General features: G+C 32.6%; 1 protein-coding gene across 1 annotated transcript; it reads right to left on the reverse strand.

Annotated features, from left to right (window-relative positions):
* Nucleotides 1-3,919: 3,919 nt before the first annotated feature.
* On the reverse strand, nt 3,920-4,514 carry LOC129302639 (uncharacterized). The gene is made up of 2 exons (XM_054941551.1): nt 4,258-4,514; nt 3,920-4,126 (listed from the first exon to the last, which is right to left on the reverse strand). The coding sequence occupies exons 1-2, from the start codon at nt 4,414-4,416 to the stop codon at nt 3,920-3,922; spliced, it is 366 nt and encodes a 121-aa protein (XP_054797526.1). The 5' UTR covers nt 4,417-4,514.
* Nucleotides 4,515-20,718: the final 16,204 nt, after the last annotated feature.

Raw genomic sequence — 20,718 nt, forward strand, 5'->3', positions numbered from 1 at the left:
TAATCTATAATAAACTTGAAAAATGACATATGATGTCTCTTAAATTCAAAAATAATATTTATACTATTGAAGCTAGTCTTAATTGGTATCTTAAGCCGTTATATGAAATATCCTTCACAAATAAAAGTGAGATTAAACTTTGTTTATTCAAACAACATCATCCATAACTATAAAATCTTACTTTTATCATAACATATGACATGTTTGAAAGAGGCCAATCCCCTGACTTATGTGCTTAATTTCAAGAATGTGACTCTCAATTTAAGAAACATTTTTTTTTAATTTTTCATGTTATCAAATTGGTGTGGGTTCTTTCTGTATTTTTTTCATTGTAATTTTTTTTATTTTGTTTCATTCTTTTTTTTTATGAACTCCAATAATATTATTGTGTTTTAAATATTATATAATATGATATTTTTTTATGCACCGTAACAAATAACCACTCTATTTTCATGCTTAATTATTTATTTTCTTTAATACTAATATGAGTGCTATAACTATATTATCAAACTCTCAGACATTTTAAAGTTTTAACTCTTTTTAAAATTGATATTATAAAAATTACTATTATTTTGACTTGCATAATTAAAAAAAAAGAAAGATTTCAACTTAAAAAAGATATACACCAATTTTAAAAAACAGTTTTTTTAATTTTCATCATTGATTTTAAAATGGAAGGTTTTGAGAAGTATAAAATCTTATCTTTTTTAAATATAGGAGCAACCCCAGTTTTTTATGCTTCATCTGAAGGACTGGCTTCTTATTTGGCCTCAGATAAGTCTGATAGACATGGGTTTGGTTGGAATCTGATGCACAGCACATAATTGATGAAATATAGAGAAGGAAATACTTGTACTGGTTGATTAGCTAATGGGAGCCGAACACATGAGCATTTTTCTATTTACTTAACAGTGTCTTGGTAGTCCTCCTTAGGTTTGCTAGAGTCACGGTATAGGAATTTGTTGGGCAATTTTTGGACATTTTGCTCCATCTTTTATATATATATATATATATATATATATATAAAAGTCAAACAAAGAATGCTGAATGGTTTCGAAGTCTCCCCAGGTGCGAATCAGCCTCGTGCGCTGTTTTTATGTTTTTGGAGAAACAACGAAGGCTTGGCTGAATGGTTTCAACGTCTGAGCTACTGTTTGTTTGGTTTGATGATCGAGGTGAGATGCGAACCCCGAATATAACGATCATCACCAGATAGAGCAGATCACGGCTCAGCTTGGAAAGTAAGGGCGTGTTCTATTGGTTTCAGAGCCACAAAATCAAGAAACAGAAGAAGATGCTGCAAAAAAAAAAAAAAACGAAAGAAAGAAACTTAAATTGTTTTGGTGAAGAAGGAGAACACATGTTAGACGCACAGGAAACACTGAAATAGAAGAATATGCTGAAAAGGGCGTGCAAGTGAGCTGCTGGTCACTACTGATAATAATATATAGACCCCCAGGTGTATATACAGAACTTGCCCAAGCTGACCCCGCAAGTGGTGCCCCTGCGGCTAGTGTAAATGGAGATTTTGAGTCAGGACCTGGCGACGAAGAAGAATTTAGCAGCGAGGTGGTCGAGCTCGGACTTGGTGAGGTGAAAATTGGCGGTGACTTGGGGGACGTGGGAGTTGGGGGAAAGTGTGGTCGGAAGGAAGGGGACGGGGGCGGATTGAAGAGGGAAATTCTTAAGTCTGATATTGCAGAAGCTGGGGGAAATTCTTAAGTTGGGGGAAATTCCTATATACGGGGCTTTCTCCTGTTTTTTAATTCCCGCTTCTTTCATTTCAAAACTCCCTCCATCCTTTCAAATTAAAAAGAAAAAAAGCCGATCACCTTGAGCTCCGTGAATGTCAGTCAATTCATATGACCTCTCCTACCCTACTCACTGTTCATCTTTCATCATCCTATACGCTCTATTGACTCTTCATTTTTCTCCGTCGAGCTTGTCTGCTTTTAAAAATGGCGTACATTACTCAACTTCTATGCGATTGTGACGGTGCCTATATGATCTGCAAGAGGGAGCTGGCGGATGAAGAGAAGTTTATGCACAAAAAATGCCCGGCGCAATGGCATGTTAGCCGCCTCTTTAATCCTCTGGCCACCATGACGCTTCTCTAACAGAACTGGAGGTCAAGAAATGTCAGCAACTCATGAGTGACAAGACTGGGTTGGAGGAAGACGAAGGTGGCGAGGAGAAGTAGAAGATAGAATGCGAAGGGAAGGATGTGTTGGATATTCTCAGTGGGACTACGAACTAGTCCTTTTGTATACAGCTCCGTTCTTCGTGCCAGACGACCAACTTCCGGCGAGTAAAGGTGCTTTTACTGACTCTAGATCTACGCTAAGAAGGAAACAAGGGTTTGGTGAATCAAGCAGCCACGGACGCCATTGCAGGTGGGGTTGCCATCGTCTTTTACTGTTGAATCATTCTTCTCTTGCATTTTGTTCACCTCTATCTGAAATGTAAGGGACTGGAAAATTGTAGATGGAATACACAGCATGCAAGCTTCACCTCTTCACTTCACTTCGTATCTTTTTCTCACCATTCTTCGCGTCCTTCGTTCAGATTCAGACGAGGACACTGTTGACCACTCCATCCTTCCTTCGCGTTCAGTTCTGCCCTTCGTCGTAGATCCCAAAACTTTGTTGACGCTGGTGTGTGCTTGTCGTCGCTGGATTTCAAGTGATATTGGGAGTTCAGTGATTCTGTGTGCACTGGAGCTTCAATCAGGGGAGGCAGTCATGGTTTTTTCTGCTCATTCAAGAGGTTCCTTATCACTCTCTCTATCTACTGAACAAATTACTCAATTTGAATCATTTTGATTCTCTTCCTGTTGTGTTTGTTCCTTTGTTCCGTTGCTTATTTTGTAATTATGACTTTGCCTTGCTTTTCCTTACTCGATTGCTTGCTCATTCAAAAGTTTCGTTTTTACTCTATCGCGTTGCTTAGAATGAATAGAACATTTGAACTTCCAAGGATTAGGACTATCATAAGACAGAAAATATTTGTTGTGAATGAAAATGGTCATCTTTTTCAAACTATAGTACTGCAGCACACTTTTACAGAGAGATGCAAACTGCCCACTGGTAGATTTGATCGGTCTTCTTTACTGTGAATGGGAGAAACATGCTTCCAAAGTTCCATTATTTTGAATTCTATATGATCAATACATAGTGTAAATACACCACATTTGACATATACTCCCTCCATTTTTGTTGTGCCACCAGAGTTTCCTTTGAAAAACATTTAAGGAGATTAAGTCTGAGAGGAGAGCTTTGGTAGAAGTTGCACAGACGATTTAACTTGGTGGATGCGTTTTTTTTTTTTTTTTTAGCAGAGGATGCGTTTTTATTTTCTATGAAAGTTTAGGACTTTTTTGAATGACAGATATTGTCAAGCTTAGTGTGTATGATTTCATTATTTGTTTGCTATCTAATTAAGTTTTTGTGTTTGCCTAAGAAACAGAGAAGGATATCATAATATAATTCTTGACATTGATTATAATTCCCTCTACTTTGTGGAAATATCTACTATGTTTTTTTTTTCTTACTGGTAATTGTGAGAGTATGTATTATGACAAGTGTTGAATCTTAATTATTTTTCTATAAGCCAATAATTTGTTATTTGGTAGGTAAAAACTTGGGCTGTCAAATAACAAATTATTGGCTATGAAATCACTGCCACTGTTATGTGTTGATTAGATTTACTAGAAAAAGAAATTCTGAGCATGATTGGATTAATTTCTAACTGAAGTTAGAATGAGTAAACTGAAGTTAGAAACTAAAAAGCTCAAAAAATATGGTTTGAATTAACAAAAATTTTTAACCTAAGTTATGTTTAAACGAGCGTTTTTTCAGAAGCCAACAGGCCTGGCTTTTTACTTCAGCGTTAATGTTTGGCCGTTGGAGGAATTTGCCTTTCATATTTTTACGCTTTCTCTCTCCTCATTTATCTGGCACAAGTTCCACTTTCTTCTTGTGCGTCGTCTCATCAGGCTCCTCCCTACTGGCACCGTCTTCATCTTCCTGTGCCTCAGCGTGTAAATCGCGTTGGATTCCACTTTCTTCAGTAACGTCGCCACTTGCTGCTTCCTCTGATCTTGTAGCATGATTCTCAGTTTCTCATTCTACACCATTCATAAGAGTAACATTCAAATCCTGCACAATCCAAAACGCTTGACCAAAAAAAAAAAAAAACAAAGAGAAAAAAAAAACAAATAAACAAAAATAAACACATGTAATAATATCAGGTCCTAACCTGTAATCTGATGAAGCGATCCATATCCTGGCTCTGCTTCTCAAATTGAAGAGCCTTTCGAAATGGACAGTGAAGATGGGTTAAGGTTGCTTGCTTTGGCATCACCAGAGAAGAGAAGGTTTGCCTCGACAAGCACGTTCTGATTCCTCTACCTTTCATTGTACAAATGTCACAAATCCTGTTGCTGCTGGTGTGTCTGTTGGGAATTGAAACACGACTGAGCTAACCCATTCTCGGTCGTCAAATCCTGAGACCCACAAAACGGGAAGGTGAGATTGTTTGGACATAACTGTGATTGAATCGGCATACGCAAACTGAAGGCAAATCCCAAAGCGAGAGCGCTTATGTATAATGTATTGGGAAAAGAAGGATCAAAAGGTGTTGTGGGTGTGGGTGGGAAGAAAGAGAGGCAATAGTGGGTATAAATACAGAAAGAGATTAATGGAAAAGAAGGGAATAAATGAATGGGCGGATTAGGATTGAAAAGATGGAAGTAACTGAAAAACTTAAAAGGAAAATATAAAAATAGTGGATATAAAATTTGAGTTTTAGAATCAAATTTTTATTATTTTATATATATATAATTTATATTTATTTTGATCATTAAAAATTTTAACTGACTTTTAACTTAAATTATCCAAATAAATTTTAATTTATCTAATTGACTTAAAAAAAAAAGGTATTTAAATATGAATTACATTATATTTACTGGCTTTTTTTCTAACCTCAATTTGCTAACTTCAATTGAATTCTAACCTCAATTGTAAATTTTTCAATCCAAACACACTCTAAAAAATATTCTGACAACTTGAAAAAGCAATTTTGAACCTTATTCGTCTAAGCAACGGAGTAGACATAGAGAGTGAAAAGGAACCTCTTGAATTGCAAGTGGGAAGGAAAAACAAATTTAGGACATTAAATCTGAGGACATCTTTGGTAGAAGCTGCATAGAGGGTTTGGCTTGGTGGTTGCTTTTTTGTTTTTCTGTGAAAGTTTAGGACCTTTTTGATGTTAAGCTTGATGTATATGATTACATTATGTGTTTTCCATATAATTAAGTTTTTGTGTTTGCCTAAGAAACAGAGGAAATTCTTGACATTGATTATAATTCCCTTTACTTCGTGGAAATATCTGCTGTTTTTTTTTTTTTTTACTGGTATTTGTGAGAGTATGTATTATGACAAGTGTTGAATCTTAATTATTTCTCTATAAGCCAATAATTTGTTATTAGGCAGCTGAAAACTTGGGCTGTGTCAAACAACAAATTATTGGCTATGAAATCACTACCACTGTTATATGTTTATTAGATTTTTTGGTCAAAGTGATGTATTAAAAGTGTAATTCTGAAACTTATTCTAATACATATAAGGGTCTTGTATATACACTGTCACTGTATCTGGAAAAAGAATAGAAATATTTCTTTAAGGTTTTGTATTGTTTCTGGTCCTAATTACCACCGCTGAACTTTTTTTCCAATGCTTCACTTATAATATTTTCTCACTAAGTTGTTCAAAGTGATATCATCTATTTATAATTCATATTTCATGCATTTTTACCCTACATGTTTCATTAGAGCTTGTGTAATATCTTTTAATCTTACTTTTATCTATTTTAGAGTTTAAAATTATTAAGAATCAGCAACTGAATTGTGAATCTTAGACAAAATCCAATGAAACAAGTGATTGAAATTATTCTTATATCAGTAAACACACTTTTATATATCCTGCTTACTAATCCATAGATTTTGAAATAATAGGAGTCAAATTCATTCCCATTCCAGGATTGAGCACTAACTCTTATGGAAAGAAGCATGTTGAATTGTTTACTCACCCATAGTCTTCACAGGTTCAAAAGAGTACTCCAAAAAATTTCAAGGTAGCATCAACATCCTCCATCAATGTAAAAAATCTGATTTTTTTTTCCCTTTAATCTACTCGAAAGTGTGATATTTAATGCAGTATCTTTATTTTCCAGAAATTATTCCAAAGATCGTGGAGTTGTGATTTCTGTAGTCTTGACATTTGATTAGACACACATACACAAAAATACCGTGCTGAATTGTGTAAAATCAACCACAGATTTTCTCCAGTTGTGAATAGATTTTGCTTATTCGAAAATGATATGGTCAAACCTTTTTGTAGGACAATTTTTTATTTTTGTGTTGTCAAGACTTTTAGATATTATCATGATATGTATTAAGTAGTTTAGCTGTACTGATTTTTTATTATATGTAATATCTGACCTATGTGATTTAGTGTGAGAGATTGATCATCTTTCCTTACCCCTATCTATTTGATGTTTATTTCTATTTCTTAGTTTTCTTTATCCAAGAATATATGCATGTTGTAGTTGACTCTAATATGTTTTTTGATTTGTAATAATTTATGGGATTGTTGTTTAGAGGGGATGACCATTGAGTAAAAGTTGTCAAACCTCAATTCTGATATGAATTTTGAAAAATGGTCCTGTTCATCTAGCATGCTCTATGATGTGAAATGCTATCCCCCTTTTTTTTGTTGTTTCTGTTGTTTAGAAGGTCTTACCATTAAGTAAATCTGCCCTTCCCACTATGTGCTGAATGTTTGTTTGTTTGGGAACTCCTTATAAATACTGCGTAAGGGTTAGAAAAGTCTCATGCAATGGTACAAGACGTATAGTCCAATTTCAGATAATTTCTTTGAAAAAAATAGTTGATGTAATCTGTTGTCCAATTATGATTGCAGAAACCAAGATGGCCCTCCAAACTTGACCTGGAAATCTAAGCTGCTAAGTTTGAGATTATGCATGCTCCTATGGTGGTACATGACAGAACTTTATGCTCCTCTCTTCTGCAACATTTCCATGTTCAAAAGGTAAGTTTGATAGAGTTAAGGTAATATGAACTTCATAGTCATGCTTGTATATATATATATATATATATATCTATTATGAACGATAGCCATGCTTATATTAATGTTGCTTTTATTCATATTTCTGATTGAGAAGTTAAAGGTTTCGCCTTCAAAAGAATGAACGGTGTTTACTTTCTAAATTTTCGCACTATTCACCTTCAAAAGGTTTTTAGTTTGCGTGTATTAGCCTTTTTGGTAATTCAACATATCTTTCAAGATTTAAAACATGGGGAAAGCAAAGTATGGTGTTACTTTTTGCATTCTGACTCTGTCATTGCATTTTTTAAGGAAAATCATTGACGATTGGTTAACCATATTGTTTTATCATTGTCTATTTGGTATTATATGACGTGTGACCGGGAAATCTTTCATTACATGTCCTCAACAGTAATTCAACACTAGTTTTACTTTCCCCCCCTTTCCTTGCTGTGTCAATGCCTAAGTAATCTAGGGAAAGTGTGATATTTATTGCAGTATCTTTCTTTGCCAAAAATTATTCTAGAGATCGTGGAATGGTAATTTTTGTTGTCCTGACATTTGATTAGACTCATACACACATAAAAACACACGCAAGAGTGCACTCTGTTATTGATGGGACGAAAAGGGAGAAAGATGATGGAGATTCTTAGGGCAGAGAAAATTTTCATGGGAAGACAAAGAAAATTATAAAATCAAAGGGTGGAAAGGACGGGAACATTAGCAAAATCAGATTTGGATTTTCCACAAATATAAACATCAATGTGAATTTAAGAATCGGTGCTAATAAACGGAAAATTGACTTTAAGTGAACTTTTGAGTTACTTCAAGTGTATCAATCTTTGACTAACTTTGATTGAATTCTACTTTCTATGACTCTGTTTTATTGTCTTGGTTAGGTATCTGGTGATGCTATACAGTGCCAAATGATGGACTTGACATGTCCAGGGGTTGTTCCAAAGCACAAGGTGGCAATATGGCTTCACATATCCTGTATGTTGTGATCTTCTAATAGATCTTTTTTAAGGCTTTGGCAATGGACGTTAGCAACTTTTTTGTCAAAGAAGTAGACGATTCTGTGCAATAGAAGATTTAGTCAACATGTGTTTGTGAAATGAGTGTGCTGTTTCGCTGATGTGTGAGCTTGTGTGTTTAGTGATGGCTCTTTTTTTTTTTTGTCTTGACTCAACAAAGTGTACCCTCTATGCATGTAATGGGAGTATGTGTTATAGCAAGAACAATTGGTTGTGTTACGTTTCTGTCATTTACTCAAATTGTGAATACTGTATTCTTGCTTTTTTGGGTTCTCTGTTTCTTTCTTTATTGACAGCTTTTTTACTCTCTCCCCATTTCTTCCTTGGTTATTTAAGGTCAAGCACTATCACACACAGGTTGATTTTCTTAGTGCCTTTTTTGCTATTAGATTTCCTATAGCTGTGGCCTCCCATTTCTCCAGTAAATCCTGCCAATACTGAACTAAGGGCAATTAAGATGGGACTGGAAGTATGCAAATCTTTGGTTTAAAGAATATTCATCTTCATATGGATTCTATGGTATTAATATTAATTTAATTTGTAGAGGTGAAATACCAGCTCACCCCTTTTATGAGGAAATAGCTGAGATTTAAATGATGTTTTAGAGATACATTTTAGATAACACTATTAAAAAGAATGTCCCATCAAGGATGCTTGAGTTGTCAAAATTCTAAATAATCAGGTTTCAAAGCAAGAGTCATCCGAGGACAAGTTATATATTTGTTTGACATGTAATGTTCGAATAAGGTTTTTTACTTCCATTACGTGTGAAGTTGACATGATAAAATATTGTTAGTTGGATTCATATATTTGAATGCCTTTTCCACTGTGTAAGAACCAATGGTTCTGACATTTATATTGAGAGCAAGTAGAGGTTGCTTATTTATTGTTTTCAATTTTCACTTTATGGGATAGTCCATGCGTGTGGGTTTTGGAAATCAAGATGCTAAACTAAGAACCTTTTCTTTTCGACAAGGTATGCATTATTCAGGGGATTATGGAGTATGAACCATTGGTATTATCTGTTTACTTTTTACTTTTCCACCTTTTTTGGTTTGCATGATTTTCAATGTTTTGATTTCTACATATTTGGAATCTTCAATCTACTGTTCAGATCTCATGCATGCCTTTACTTTATGTATCACATTGCTTTTAGGACCACTGCATGTGAGCTATTGTTTCTTCTATGATTTGGTAAAGTTGCTCATATTGGATAGGTCTTGATATTATTAATTTGCAATCCTTGAATTTATGCAGACTTATTTCTTGGGTAACACACCATGATATGAATTTTGGGATATGAGAACTATAGGCAGCAAAGTTGAATTGTATTAGTTTTCCCATGTGTTCCATTTGCTATCCCATTGTGGAGGCTACCTTGATTATTTTCTAGGGAAGTAGGTATTTTGTGAGGGCTAAAATCTATGCAAATATTTGGCATCATTGTTCCTATATTATAGGCTTTGTGCTAGATAATTTGCAATCCCCCTATTAGTTGAGCACCACACTATAATTTGATTTTTGCAGATTGTGTAGATTTTCTGCAGCATGATGCATATCCAATAAGGTATGCTATGTGTCGTTTGTAGTCCTCAAGGTTGGGAATCATCTTTTTGCTCATCATGGTGAACAAAATTGAATCATGGTGTGTTGTTTTTTCACTCCATCGGTTATTTGTCAGAATAACAGCAAGAAGCAGGTTCGGTTGCTAGACAGGTATTTTGTTCTTTGTATATTTTCTGTTTCATTGTCTATTATTAATAAGATATCATAATACTTAAGATCAGGCTTCAATTTATTTTTCATGAGCCTGATTGTGAGGTTATTGAATTGTTACTGCTGTGAATAGTTCTCCACCATAATATTTTCCACCACCTACACAATCCAACAATACTGCCACTCCAGGGTTTGATGATTTGGTCATTTCTCAGCTGATCACTAATGCACCCTCCTGAGGAAAGAGGAAGACTGTTGGGAGGGAGCCTACTGTGCAACCTTCCAGTAGGTCCTCATCAAGGTCTTATTGGAAGCCTGCCTTGTCTATCAAGCAGGAGAAGAATTAATTCATAGCACCTGTCTGTCATGTTTTGTGCTTTTATTTTGGATATTTTAGAGCTTCTCTGTAAAGCATTGACTTACTGTCTACCATGTTTTGTACCGTTAGTTTGGATATTCAGGTGCTTCTCTATAAAGCATTGACTTGTGTTTTAACTTTGTGTATACTTATTTTGTAAGGGCAACTAATAGCCACGTTCTGTAGAATGTGATGGTGTGTCATCAAAACCATTATCATAATTTAAATTTAATCGTTTAGTATATCATCTTTTTGCTATTTTAAAATGGTATTTTTGAATCTGACACACAAACAGCTAATTTTTATTTGCATTACCAAATTACCATGCAGTTGTACGAAAGATCAAAGTCTGTACACTACTTCATATGTAAATATTATAGGCTTTCGGATTATAAGTGGACATTATAACCAGTCATTTTTGCTTCTTCGTTGCATGGTGGTTACTGTTATGAAATTGTAATTGAGAATGTTTTGGTAATATATTCAAACAAGACCCATTTTGAAGCAATCATGGTTATTCTTTTTTATTAGTGCCTGTTTGGATATGAGATAACTAATTCTTCGGCCTTAAACCATGGTTTTGGAGAAAAACATCCAAATACCCTCTTTTTTTTTTTTTTTAAATCAAGTATATATCTAAAACTTTATCCTGATTGAAGCTGTAAGGAGATACTTATCAAATTCGATTATTACTGTTACTTGCATCAATTGGGGGTCAGAATTTTTACCTGCCACATATACCCTTCTCATATGCAATATATACCCTCTCCCCTATGCCTGTGCGTTGTGTACAGTGTTGTGTTCCATCCATCTCCTTGCCTTGCCAAATATGTATTGATTTATTAATTATTAATTTTTTCCATAAGTTAAATTATTAAAATTATAATATAATATAATTTAAAATTCTAATGAATCATTATATAATTATATTTTAAATAATTATATAAATACTAAATGGATCACTATTATACATATTTTATTTGTTAAATGGAGTTCAACAAATATAATAATATTATTCACAACTTTATCAATATTTATATTTTAAAAAACAATGGCCTTTATTATAATTTGCACACTTAAAATTATTTTTTATTAAACTTATCCAAACATATTTAATTTTATCAAAATCAATTTCAGAGAAATAATATTCAAATATGATCATGTTGTATCATAATCAATTATATTCAAAATCAATCGTATTAATCAATTTTTTCATAATTAATTGTATTCAATTGAAATTCAAACAAGTCTTTAATTAATTAGTCCTTTAATATGACTTTTCATTTCCATTATTTTACATGACTCAAGTAGTTAGTATTATTTTCAATGATTTCGGTTAGTAACTAGTTCCTTAGCATTAAACCCATGTTATCTAATATATTATATGTACTCATGCATGGTTTTACATATATCTATATTGGAAGTTCTTAGCAATAGTGCATAGGAGATGCTTGTGCGAGTAGATATTGCCTATTACTTAATATACATAATATTGAGATATTGTGTATTATTTATCCATAGGTGAGAATATATGTATATATATTATACATTATTAGTGCTTATAATTTTGCATTGCTTATAGGATGATATTTTATTGATTTCACTCATGAATGCAATGAAATGTCAACGTTATTCTCTTTGTTTCAATTAAAATGATTTCTGATTTGGTTGTTTAGGATAATATTATATATTTAGTGCTTATAATCATCAACTGATTTTATATTGTTCAGCATGCAACATTTTCATTCTCCTCTAATGCAATAACTTTATATTTTAATGAATTAAAATAATCAATTAGGAAATTATTTTTCTATTGTAATAATCGTAATGTATGGCCTTTTTGTGCAGTGGGCGGAGGAGTACAAATTGATTATAATTATTTGGGAACAGAAATTCAGAACAAAGAGAAGAATATATAATATATAAATAAGTTCAATGTTAAAAAATATAATCAATCCACTTCAATTAAATATTATTTATTTAAGCGTTTATTCATGGCTATTACATGTTGCTTTTTCAATAATAAGAAATATGAAGGGATTGAAGATTTTGTTGTATGATAGTAAAAATAGGTGCAAGTCTATCACTATAAATTATGAATGCATTTTATATAGAGGCGTTCAATAAATGGAAACAATTACTCCATTCGTTAAAAAATGTAAAGCATTTTTAGTTGAATCTCACTCCTAATAAAGTAATTACCTACTTTCAAATTAATCTTATTTTTTCATATTTACTCCTATTAAACACCTTATAATAAATATAAAGTCACTATCAATAGGGTCACTTTTTTTTTTAAAAAGCAATGATTATAGCTCAAAAAATTAAAAATGCTTTACATTTTTGAATATCTAATTCCTCAAAAAATACTTTACATTTTTAAATGGAGAGAGTAATATTTGACATATATTATTTCATATGTTATTATATGTGGCATGAACAATATGAGTATGTGGGTTGTTAGCCTGTTTGTATGAAAGTGAATAATTTTGTAAATGTTTATGTGATGTGATAAAGTCAATGCTCCAGTGCCTCGCATGGGGAGTCATTACTAGTTGTTATCTAAGCAAGAGTATATATATGAGATGCAAAGCTTTAGCACAATCTATGTAAGTAACCACTTTTTGGAAGCCTTTTGATCAATAAGATTCAAACCACTAACGAGTCTCATGATTTCAGATATAGCTGGAGGAATAGATCAATCTATAGTTGAAGCCTTTCAACCCAGAGAATGCAAAGAAAATCAAAACAAAATTGTGAGAGAGAGAGAGATAGAGAGAGACAGAACAAAAATAAAAATCCCATCATCATATGATTTTGACATATTCATCTGAATTTCTTGTTGAAGTTATTTTATTATAGGATATGTTTTTAATAGCGGCTAAAAAATATTTTTAACAGCAATTCTATAACTGCTCTTATTTCAGGAGATGTTAAAAGTATGTGATCAAACCACTGTTAAAAATAAACTTTCAACAGTAGTTCTATATCTGCCATAGAAATTTGAAAAAAAGGAGACTTTTAACAGCGATTAAAGGTATAACCATTATTAAAAATTTACTTTTAATAGCGGTTAAGACATAAATTGCTGTTAAAAGTTGTTTATTTAAAAAAAATTAATTTTGTTTCTACTTATTTTCTCAATTTTTGCAAATAAAATTGTTCTATATAATTTATAGTCAGCTAGCCAGTTCCAATACATATAAATAATCCATATTTCAATACAAAATTTTATAAAAATTACACAAAACTTAAACGATCTATAAAATTTTGTAAAAAGTTATCTAAACCTCACATACCATCTACAAAATATTGTGCCCAACATGTGAGGATGTCGTCAACCTCTTCCTCAAAAAATGTATCCACAATGTCAAACATCTAAATTAATGTATAAAATTACAATTAAAATATTAACAAACTAATTCAAGTAACAATAAAATTAGCTTTTAAAAAATATAGTTACCTTAGTAGTAAATTCAGTCATTCCCAATATGATGATGTTGAGCATGTGCCTCATCACATATATACCACACAAAGTAGTCTTCTGTGGTTGCTTACAACTCTATATAAAAACACACAGATATATATATAAGAAATTGGGAATTAGCAATAAATATTGAGAATTGAATAAGTTAATAAAGTGTTAGTTTAACTTACTTTTGGCTCAATTCATGTAAGATCCTGTAGTTCTTGTGCGTGCTTTTTTAGGACCATTGTTTGATATGTTTTACTTGCCCTATGATTAATGTCATGAGATTTGTAACTGATATACCTATAAAAATTAATAGTTTTTATACAATTACACTTCTGAGTCTATCATCTTTTTTATGTCCTTATTTGATTTGTAATGGAGGGAGCATAAGAAGAGGACTATGTTACTCTTTAATGAAAGAACAATCAGTTGCCAGTGGTTCCTACAAAATAGGGTGAGTTATTAGAAGAAATCTATGTTTAACCAAAAAAAAAACACTATCAATTATCAATTGGTCCTTGCGAGTACACATATGGAGCCATGAAAAACATCTTTTTTGACTTCACATATTCATTGTTAGAGGTATCGAGATCTTATTTATAGAGTATTTCCTTTTTTAATCATGTGATTATAGTAAAAAAATCCAAAATTATCACCTTTGTCTGATGTAATGCACAAATGATAGAGGTGCCTATGATAATGCAATCATATTAGTTGACCAAACTTGATAAGTTAATTATATTTAAGTAGAACATACTTACAGCATCAATAGCTCAATCGATGCTATGATAAGCTAACTTTTCAAGAGAAGTCAATTCAAATCTTTCCGTTCAGTTATCACTGGACTTTTCATACCCACAACATACTTTTCCTTCGCAAATTTTTTTTCTTGGAATGATTTATCAAAGGCCAATAAAATTATTTATTGGAGAGGAGTCAATTGTGGTAGCTGCTATTGCAATAAGGGTTATAGAAGTTTCGATAGTGGATCATTTGGCAAGAAAAGCTAAAAAGGAAAGAGAAAGTTAATTAAGAAATAAATATTTAATAAAATGTACATCAGCTTGAACCATACTCACAAGTCTCTTAGGCCACATGATAAAAGTACCAACAGCTTTAAACACAGTTTTGACCTCATCAGCAGGGAACAGGACGAGTACCTCTACTACTTCTACATCTTCTACCACCACTGTGACTTGATCTTGTTGCATTTGCTTGTGGTAGACGGTTTGTCCCAAAGTATGAACGTTGCCAAGAGTGATCAAATGTCTATCAGGATCCTCTAGATATAGCTCACACAGTTCATCAATTTTTTTTATTGAAGGACCCTCTGACATGTATTAAGAACATTACTTTCTTTCGTACTGTGAAATTTAGGAGACTTTTAATAGCTGCATCGGTAGTCATCTATTGCCGTGATGACATAAAGGTCATCATCTTCTCTTTCATTTTTGCAAGCCGAGCTTCCTAGCAAGCTGCCAAACGAGCACCATTATTTATTGCCTTATATTTGCTATACTTTTCCAGTTGCTTTCGCATAACAATACTCAAACTGTTAGGCCTAATGTAACATTCAAAAAATTTTAACCCAAATTTATTAACTTAATTAGGATAGTTAGTAAGTTGATGAGGTATGTGGCCAGAGGGGCTTAACTTGGCATAATTGATGTGATTTTAGCCCTAGAAGTGGATCTGGAGTGATGGCGGGCCACCCAGGCAAGAAAAGAGGATGAAAAAGTAAAGAGTTGTGATCTGTGCCACACGTCGCGGGGCGTGGTTGGTCCGCTGTGGCGCATAGACACAATTTGAATGTAACGGGCTCTTTTGTATCATGCGCCGTGGTGAAAGGCAGCGTGCGTCGTGGTGCACAACTAAAAATCTGATAAATCTGATTCATGAGCTGCGTGAAAACAGAAGAGAAAAAGAAGAGAAAAATGAAGAGCTTGGTTTTAGCTCTGCTAGGGCACAATATTTGGCCCCACTGAGGATAGATTGAAGCTCCCAAACACCTAAGGTAAGATTATGATGCTTCCTTCTTCCCTTCTCTCTCTCATTTATGATTATTTATGGTAGGGTTTGAGTTGAGAGATGAATTTTCGATCCATAAGAGTATGGGTCCATTTCTATTAGTTAAAATGAGATTAATGGGAGTGATTTAAAGTATTGAAACACCATATTGATGATTTTGAAAGTGGTTAGTTCATAGGAGCATTTAATATCTAAAAATTGGTATTTATGAGGTAGTTAGGAGAGGTTAATGTGAATTAATGATGGTTTGAGGTATTATTAATGATAATGTGAATTAGTGGAATTTAATGAGCCCATTGGGTATAAATGGTTAGTAGTTATGAGTTAATAAAATAGTGTATGAGTAGTTTTTATATTGATAAAACTTAAAGAACTCGATGATGATGATATTCTTATGATTTGGTTATAGAGAGGTTCGTCTTGGCACCTTTCGAGCTTGTTGAAGCTTGGAGAAGTTGCTATAATGAGGGGTAACCTTTGACCTCTCAAAGGTTTGAGGTAACTGGAAAAAACTTAATTTTTATTGTTAAATGTTAATTGTGTTGTAAAATGTGATTTGTGTTAATTTGATGATGCGTATTAGCAAATGCTTGAGTATGAAATGGTTTTGAGAAAGAAAAACCTTGATTCTAGCACTCTTGATGTTTTATAAAATTAAGTGTGATTTATTACTATGGGTGGAGAATTGTGGTGAATTATGTGTTAAAATGTGGAGTTTACGTGTTATGTGAGTTCATATGCTGAGTAATGAATGTTGAAATGCATAAAATGTGTGAAATGTGCATGCCATGATCATTGACGAAAGTAGTTTGATTGGAAATCCACGTGGTATTGGTAGTGATCGTTAGAATCGAGAACTAGCCTTGGCATCGACCATTAGAATCGAGAGGTAGCCCTTGTGCCATAGTTGATTCAAGACTATCCCACTTGTTCTACGAGGCACTCGAACCTAACTAGTCTCTACCAATTCATGAGACGGCTAGATTAGAGGTACGACACCCCATGGTTTTTAGTATTGGAGAAAATCAGATTACATAAGTGAGTGAGTTAACCCTGACCCAGTAGCTCCTCACAAGTGAAAGGCTGGGTTAGTCTGTAAAGGACGTAGCCGCATGATACCCACCAGTTTTGTGTCGAACGTAATAGGAGGATATAAGGTTGGCACACAATCATGCATATAAGTCCGGCCATATGGTTGTTAGTATTGTGATCTGGCATATGTTAAGGGCGCATGGTTGTTATTTTTACGACCCTGAGTTATATTTTAAAAAACAACATGATATTGTGTTTTATAGCAAGCCCGGTCATATGGTTATTAGTTTTGTGAACTGTAGCTCAATGTTATGTAATATATGTGTTATGTGCCTACTTGCATCTATTTATAATTAATATGTAACTGTAAAGGTTAAGTGAAACTTGGTTACTGAGTGATTGTACTCACCCCTCAATTTCTCAATATTTTCAGGGACTAGCTCATCAGATCCAAGTCGGGAAAAACACACAGAAACTTAGGATTTATGGATTAAATCCTCTTAATGTCTCTCTTTAGTAGTCTACATATGTAATTGTTAATGTATTTGCCAACTAGGAATTAATTGTCATGATGGGTGTACTACTTGCATGATTTTGTATTTAACTAGTGTATTTTGTGCCCTAGGTTAGTGATTTTTTGTTGTGAACCCGTGGATAGGGCCAAATACTTGTGCAAGTAAGAACATATGTATTTTTAAGAAATATGAATGAAATGATTGATTTTGTGTAACCTTTCCTCCCCCTCTATGTTTTATAAAAATTAGGGTTAAGTGGTGATTTTATAAAATAAGTGTGTTTGATTACGTGTGGTGTGTTGCACGAGTCCGTTAGAGTTCATTGATTGTGTCCGGACGATTAGTGTAGGCTATTGGCACGTGTGATTGAGTTGGGACACCTCATTTAGGAAATTTTGTAAAAATGTGTCAAAATGGGTTTTAGTGTCCAACTTTTGATAGAAAATGAATTTGAATGTCAAATTAGTGTCATTAGCTAGAGTTAAGAGAAAGCTCTATCTAGACACAAAACCACTTCAATCAGATGTCGGACAGAGAATTGGGATGTATTTAAAGTTTGCTCCCTATGCTGTCAAATGACAGCACTAATCTATCAAATTTCGTGCAATGCGCCACGGCCATGGCGCCTCACGCTGTGGCACATGGCACAGAGGAGACACACTGTAGTGCACGAATCATAAGCCGCAGGGCACATGTCAAATTCTATGTAAAAATCTGTTTTGAGTTTTAAAACTCATTTTTGAGTCCCAATTGATTTTCAAGCTTTCACTTTGTTTTTAAAACTCTGATTTGGAATCCTTAAATTATATTTGAAATTTGAATTGACAAATTAGGATTCCTTTGAAAAAGATTTTTGAGAAATTCTTTTATAAACCTTACAGTTTGGTCATTCTTGTGAGTTAAGGTCTGAGTTACCATAATTTGGAGTTAAGTGTGATTTAATCTTTGGGAGGTTATACCTAATTAAGAGGGAGTATTTTATTAAAATGAACTAAGAACTTTGATCTTTTTTTTTGTCATTATAAAAAAGGGAGAGAATGTTGAATCATATGTTTTGATGATTACAAAACTAACAAAAGAGGTGTGTTACTTGTGCAGATATTAAAAGATCTATGGATAAGACAAAACCTTCAAGAACTTAAAGAATTAAGAGAAGAAGAAGAATTATAGGTTTAAGTTATTTATTTATCTTGAATTTAATGTGAAAACTATGAGAGCTTAATTACATATTATCAATTTTAAAAGTGAATGCATCATCTTAGGCTTATAAGTATTATTTGTGTATCTTAGGACTTGTCTTAGTCAATTCAAGCTTAGAAGTATTGTTATTCACGCTTGAATTGGATCATAGAAGTTGAACTTTTCACTACATGACATTTCACGGCTGAACCAAAATGGTTCCACATGTAATTTGTCACTATAAGCACACTGGCTGATGTTTCACACTTGAATCAGAAGTGATCCATGTGTGATTTGTCACCTTTATTTGTGTGATGCCTTGATAAAGGTTTTATGCTCTAATTCATGCCTAAAACCTTTTTGTACGCACGCTTGAATTATCACATTGTATTATATTGCATTTTGAATAGTGACATTTCACATTTGAAAGAGAAAACTTTCATGCTTATTTTATCACTTGATCTCTTGAACACGTTTAGCCTAAATGAGCCTTAAACCAATTCAAGCATGATTCATATTGTGCATTGTGTGATTTGTTACTTAAAGACACTAAGTCTTTTTATTATGCAATCCACGCTTGAATACATATTGGTTCCATGTGTTTTTCGTCTAATAGAATGACTTGGTTTTGTAATTAGTCATTTCATGCGTGAAAGGTAAAGTGTTCCATGCATCATTTGTCATCCAGAATGGCTTGAGTCTTGTAATCAGCCTTTTCACGTAAGATAGTTAGATTGTTACACGCCTGATTTGTGACTCAGATTGGCTTTGGTATTTCGCCAGCCAATTCGCAGGTGAGAGCTTGAGGGAATGACACCTAATTTGTGACACAGAATGATTTGTATCTTTGCACCTTGCAAATCACACGTGAGTCACCCTAGTGTTCATGATTGAATTGTCATATATGCTTAATTGAAACTTGCCTAGCTCCATTTCACATATGAATCTCTTGGTTACACACAAGAAATGTCACCAACGGTTACATCCACTGTTCTAACGATTTAAACACTACAAAACTATATATATATATATATATATATGATACAATTTAAGTTTAGAACAAGAATCCTGATCATTTAGTGAACTATTCCATGTTTGAACATTTTTTAAATCATTCAATTTGTGCATCAAAGGGTCTTGCATTCATTCACTTATCATTTTTGATAAATTTTGTGAAAAAGCTCTCATTAGTTCTTAAGCTTCCATTGTATGCTATTTATCTTTCATAAAGAGTTTATCTTTGTAAAATTTTTTCTTTGAAATAAAGTTTGAAATCTTAAAAAGAGATTTTTCAAGTAAATTGTAATAACTTGCTAGTTGTAGTAAGATTGATTAACTGAAATGAGACTAGTCAAGTCTTGTAAGTTGTACTGAGGTTGCAAGCACTCACTTAAATTTATGTTAGTAGTTGAAAATTTTAATAGTGATATGGAGAATTGGACGTAAGCTAAGTTTTGAGCAAAACTAAAATAAATATTTAGTGTCAAAATTTTCACTCCTTTGCATCTCTCTTTTAATCTTCTTGCTCATTAAGAAAAATTAAGTGTCATCTAATTTACTCTCTCTTAGATGCTAGCCTTATTCAATAAGATGTTGCCACCTTGTGATATGCCACCACTATACGCCACATCATATATTTGTTGCAAAATATGCCAAAGCTTAGGTTTGAACTATTGATCTTCCATCTTCAAACCTTAAATGTCCATTCTTTACCAATTAAACTAAAATGTACTTATAGTTATTATATGTAAAATTAAATATATTATTTAACTATTTACACATATATCAAATAATATATTATTAAAAAGATATACATATATCATATTTTATTTTCAATTATTAATATAACAAAATAATTTGTATGAATATTTAAATTATATTTTTATTAAAATATTATTTTTGTTAGGAAAATGAACTTAAAATAAACAAATTTTAAATATTAAATAATATTCTTATATAAATTGTATCAAATTTTTAAATTTTATTTTTTAAAATGATAATTATTAAGTTTATAATTTATTTATAAATATGTATTATATTAGTTTATGTTAAATATCATTTACTTTTTTATTCTCCATATTTTTATCAAAAATTAATAAATTAAATTATTAAAATTTTATCTTCTCTCAAAATAGTTAAATGTTCCCCCCTCTTTTATTAAAAATATATTTTATCTGTAATTTTTCAATATCTTAAAAAAGTATTTTAATATCAAAGTAATTTCAACCACATAAATTTTGTTAATAGTCATTTTGAGTTT

Source organism: Prosopis cineraria, unplaced genomic scaffold, assembly GCF_029017545.1.
Source record: "Prosopis cineraria cultivar Desert tree isolate PC_DT_omini unplaced genomic scaffold, ASM2901754v1 PC2, whole genome shotgun sequence".
Classification (NCBI taxonomy): domain Eukaryota; kingdom Viridiplantae; phylum Streptophyta; class Magnoliopsida; order Fabales; family Fabaceae; genus Prosopis; species Prosopis cineraria.

Excerpts from the sequence above, each read along its gene's own strand:
- LOC129302639 (XM_054941551.1), bottom strand. The coding sequence starts at position 4,416 with ATGAAAGGTAGAGGAATCAGAACGTGCTTGTCGAGGCAAACCTTCTCT. Across the intron at positions 4,127-4,257 it reads ATCGCTTCATCAGATTACAG|AATGAGAAACTGAGAATCAT; the intron begins GTTAGGACCTGA and ends TGAATGGTGTAG.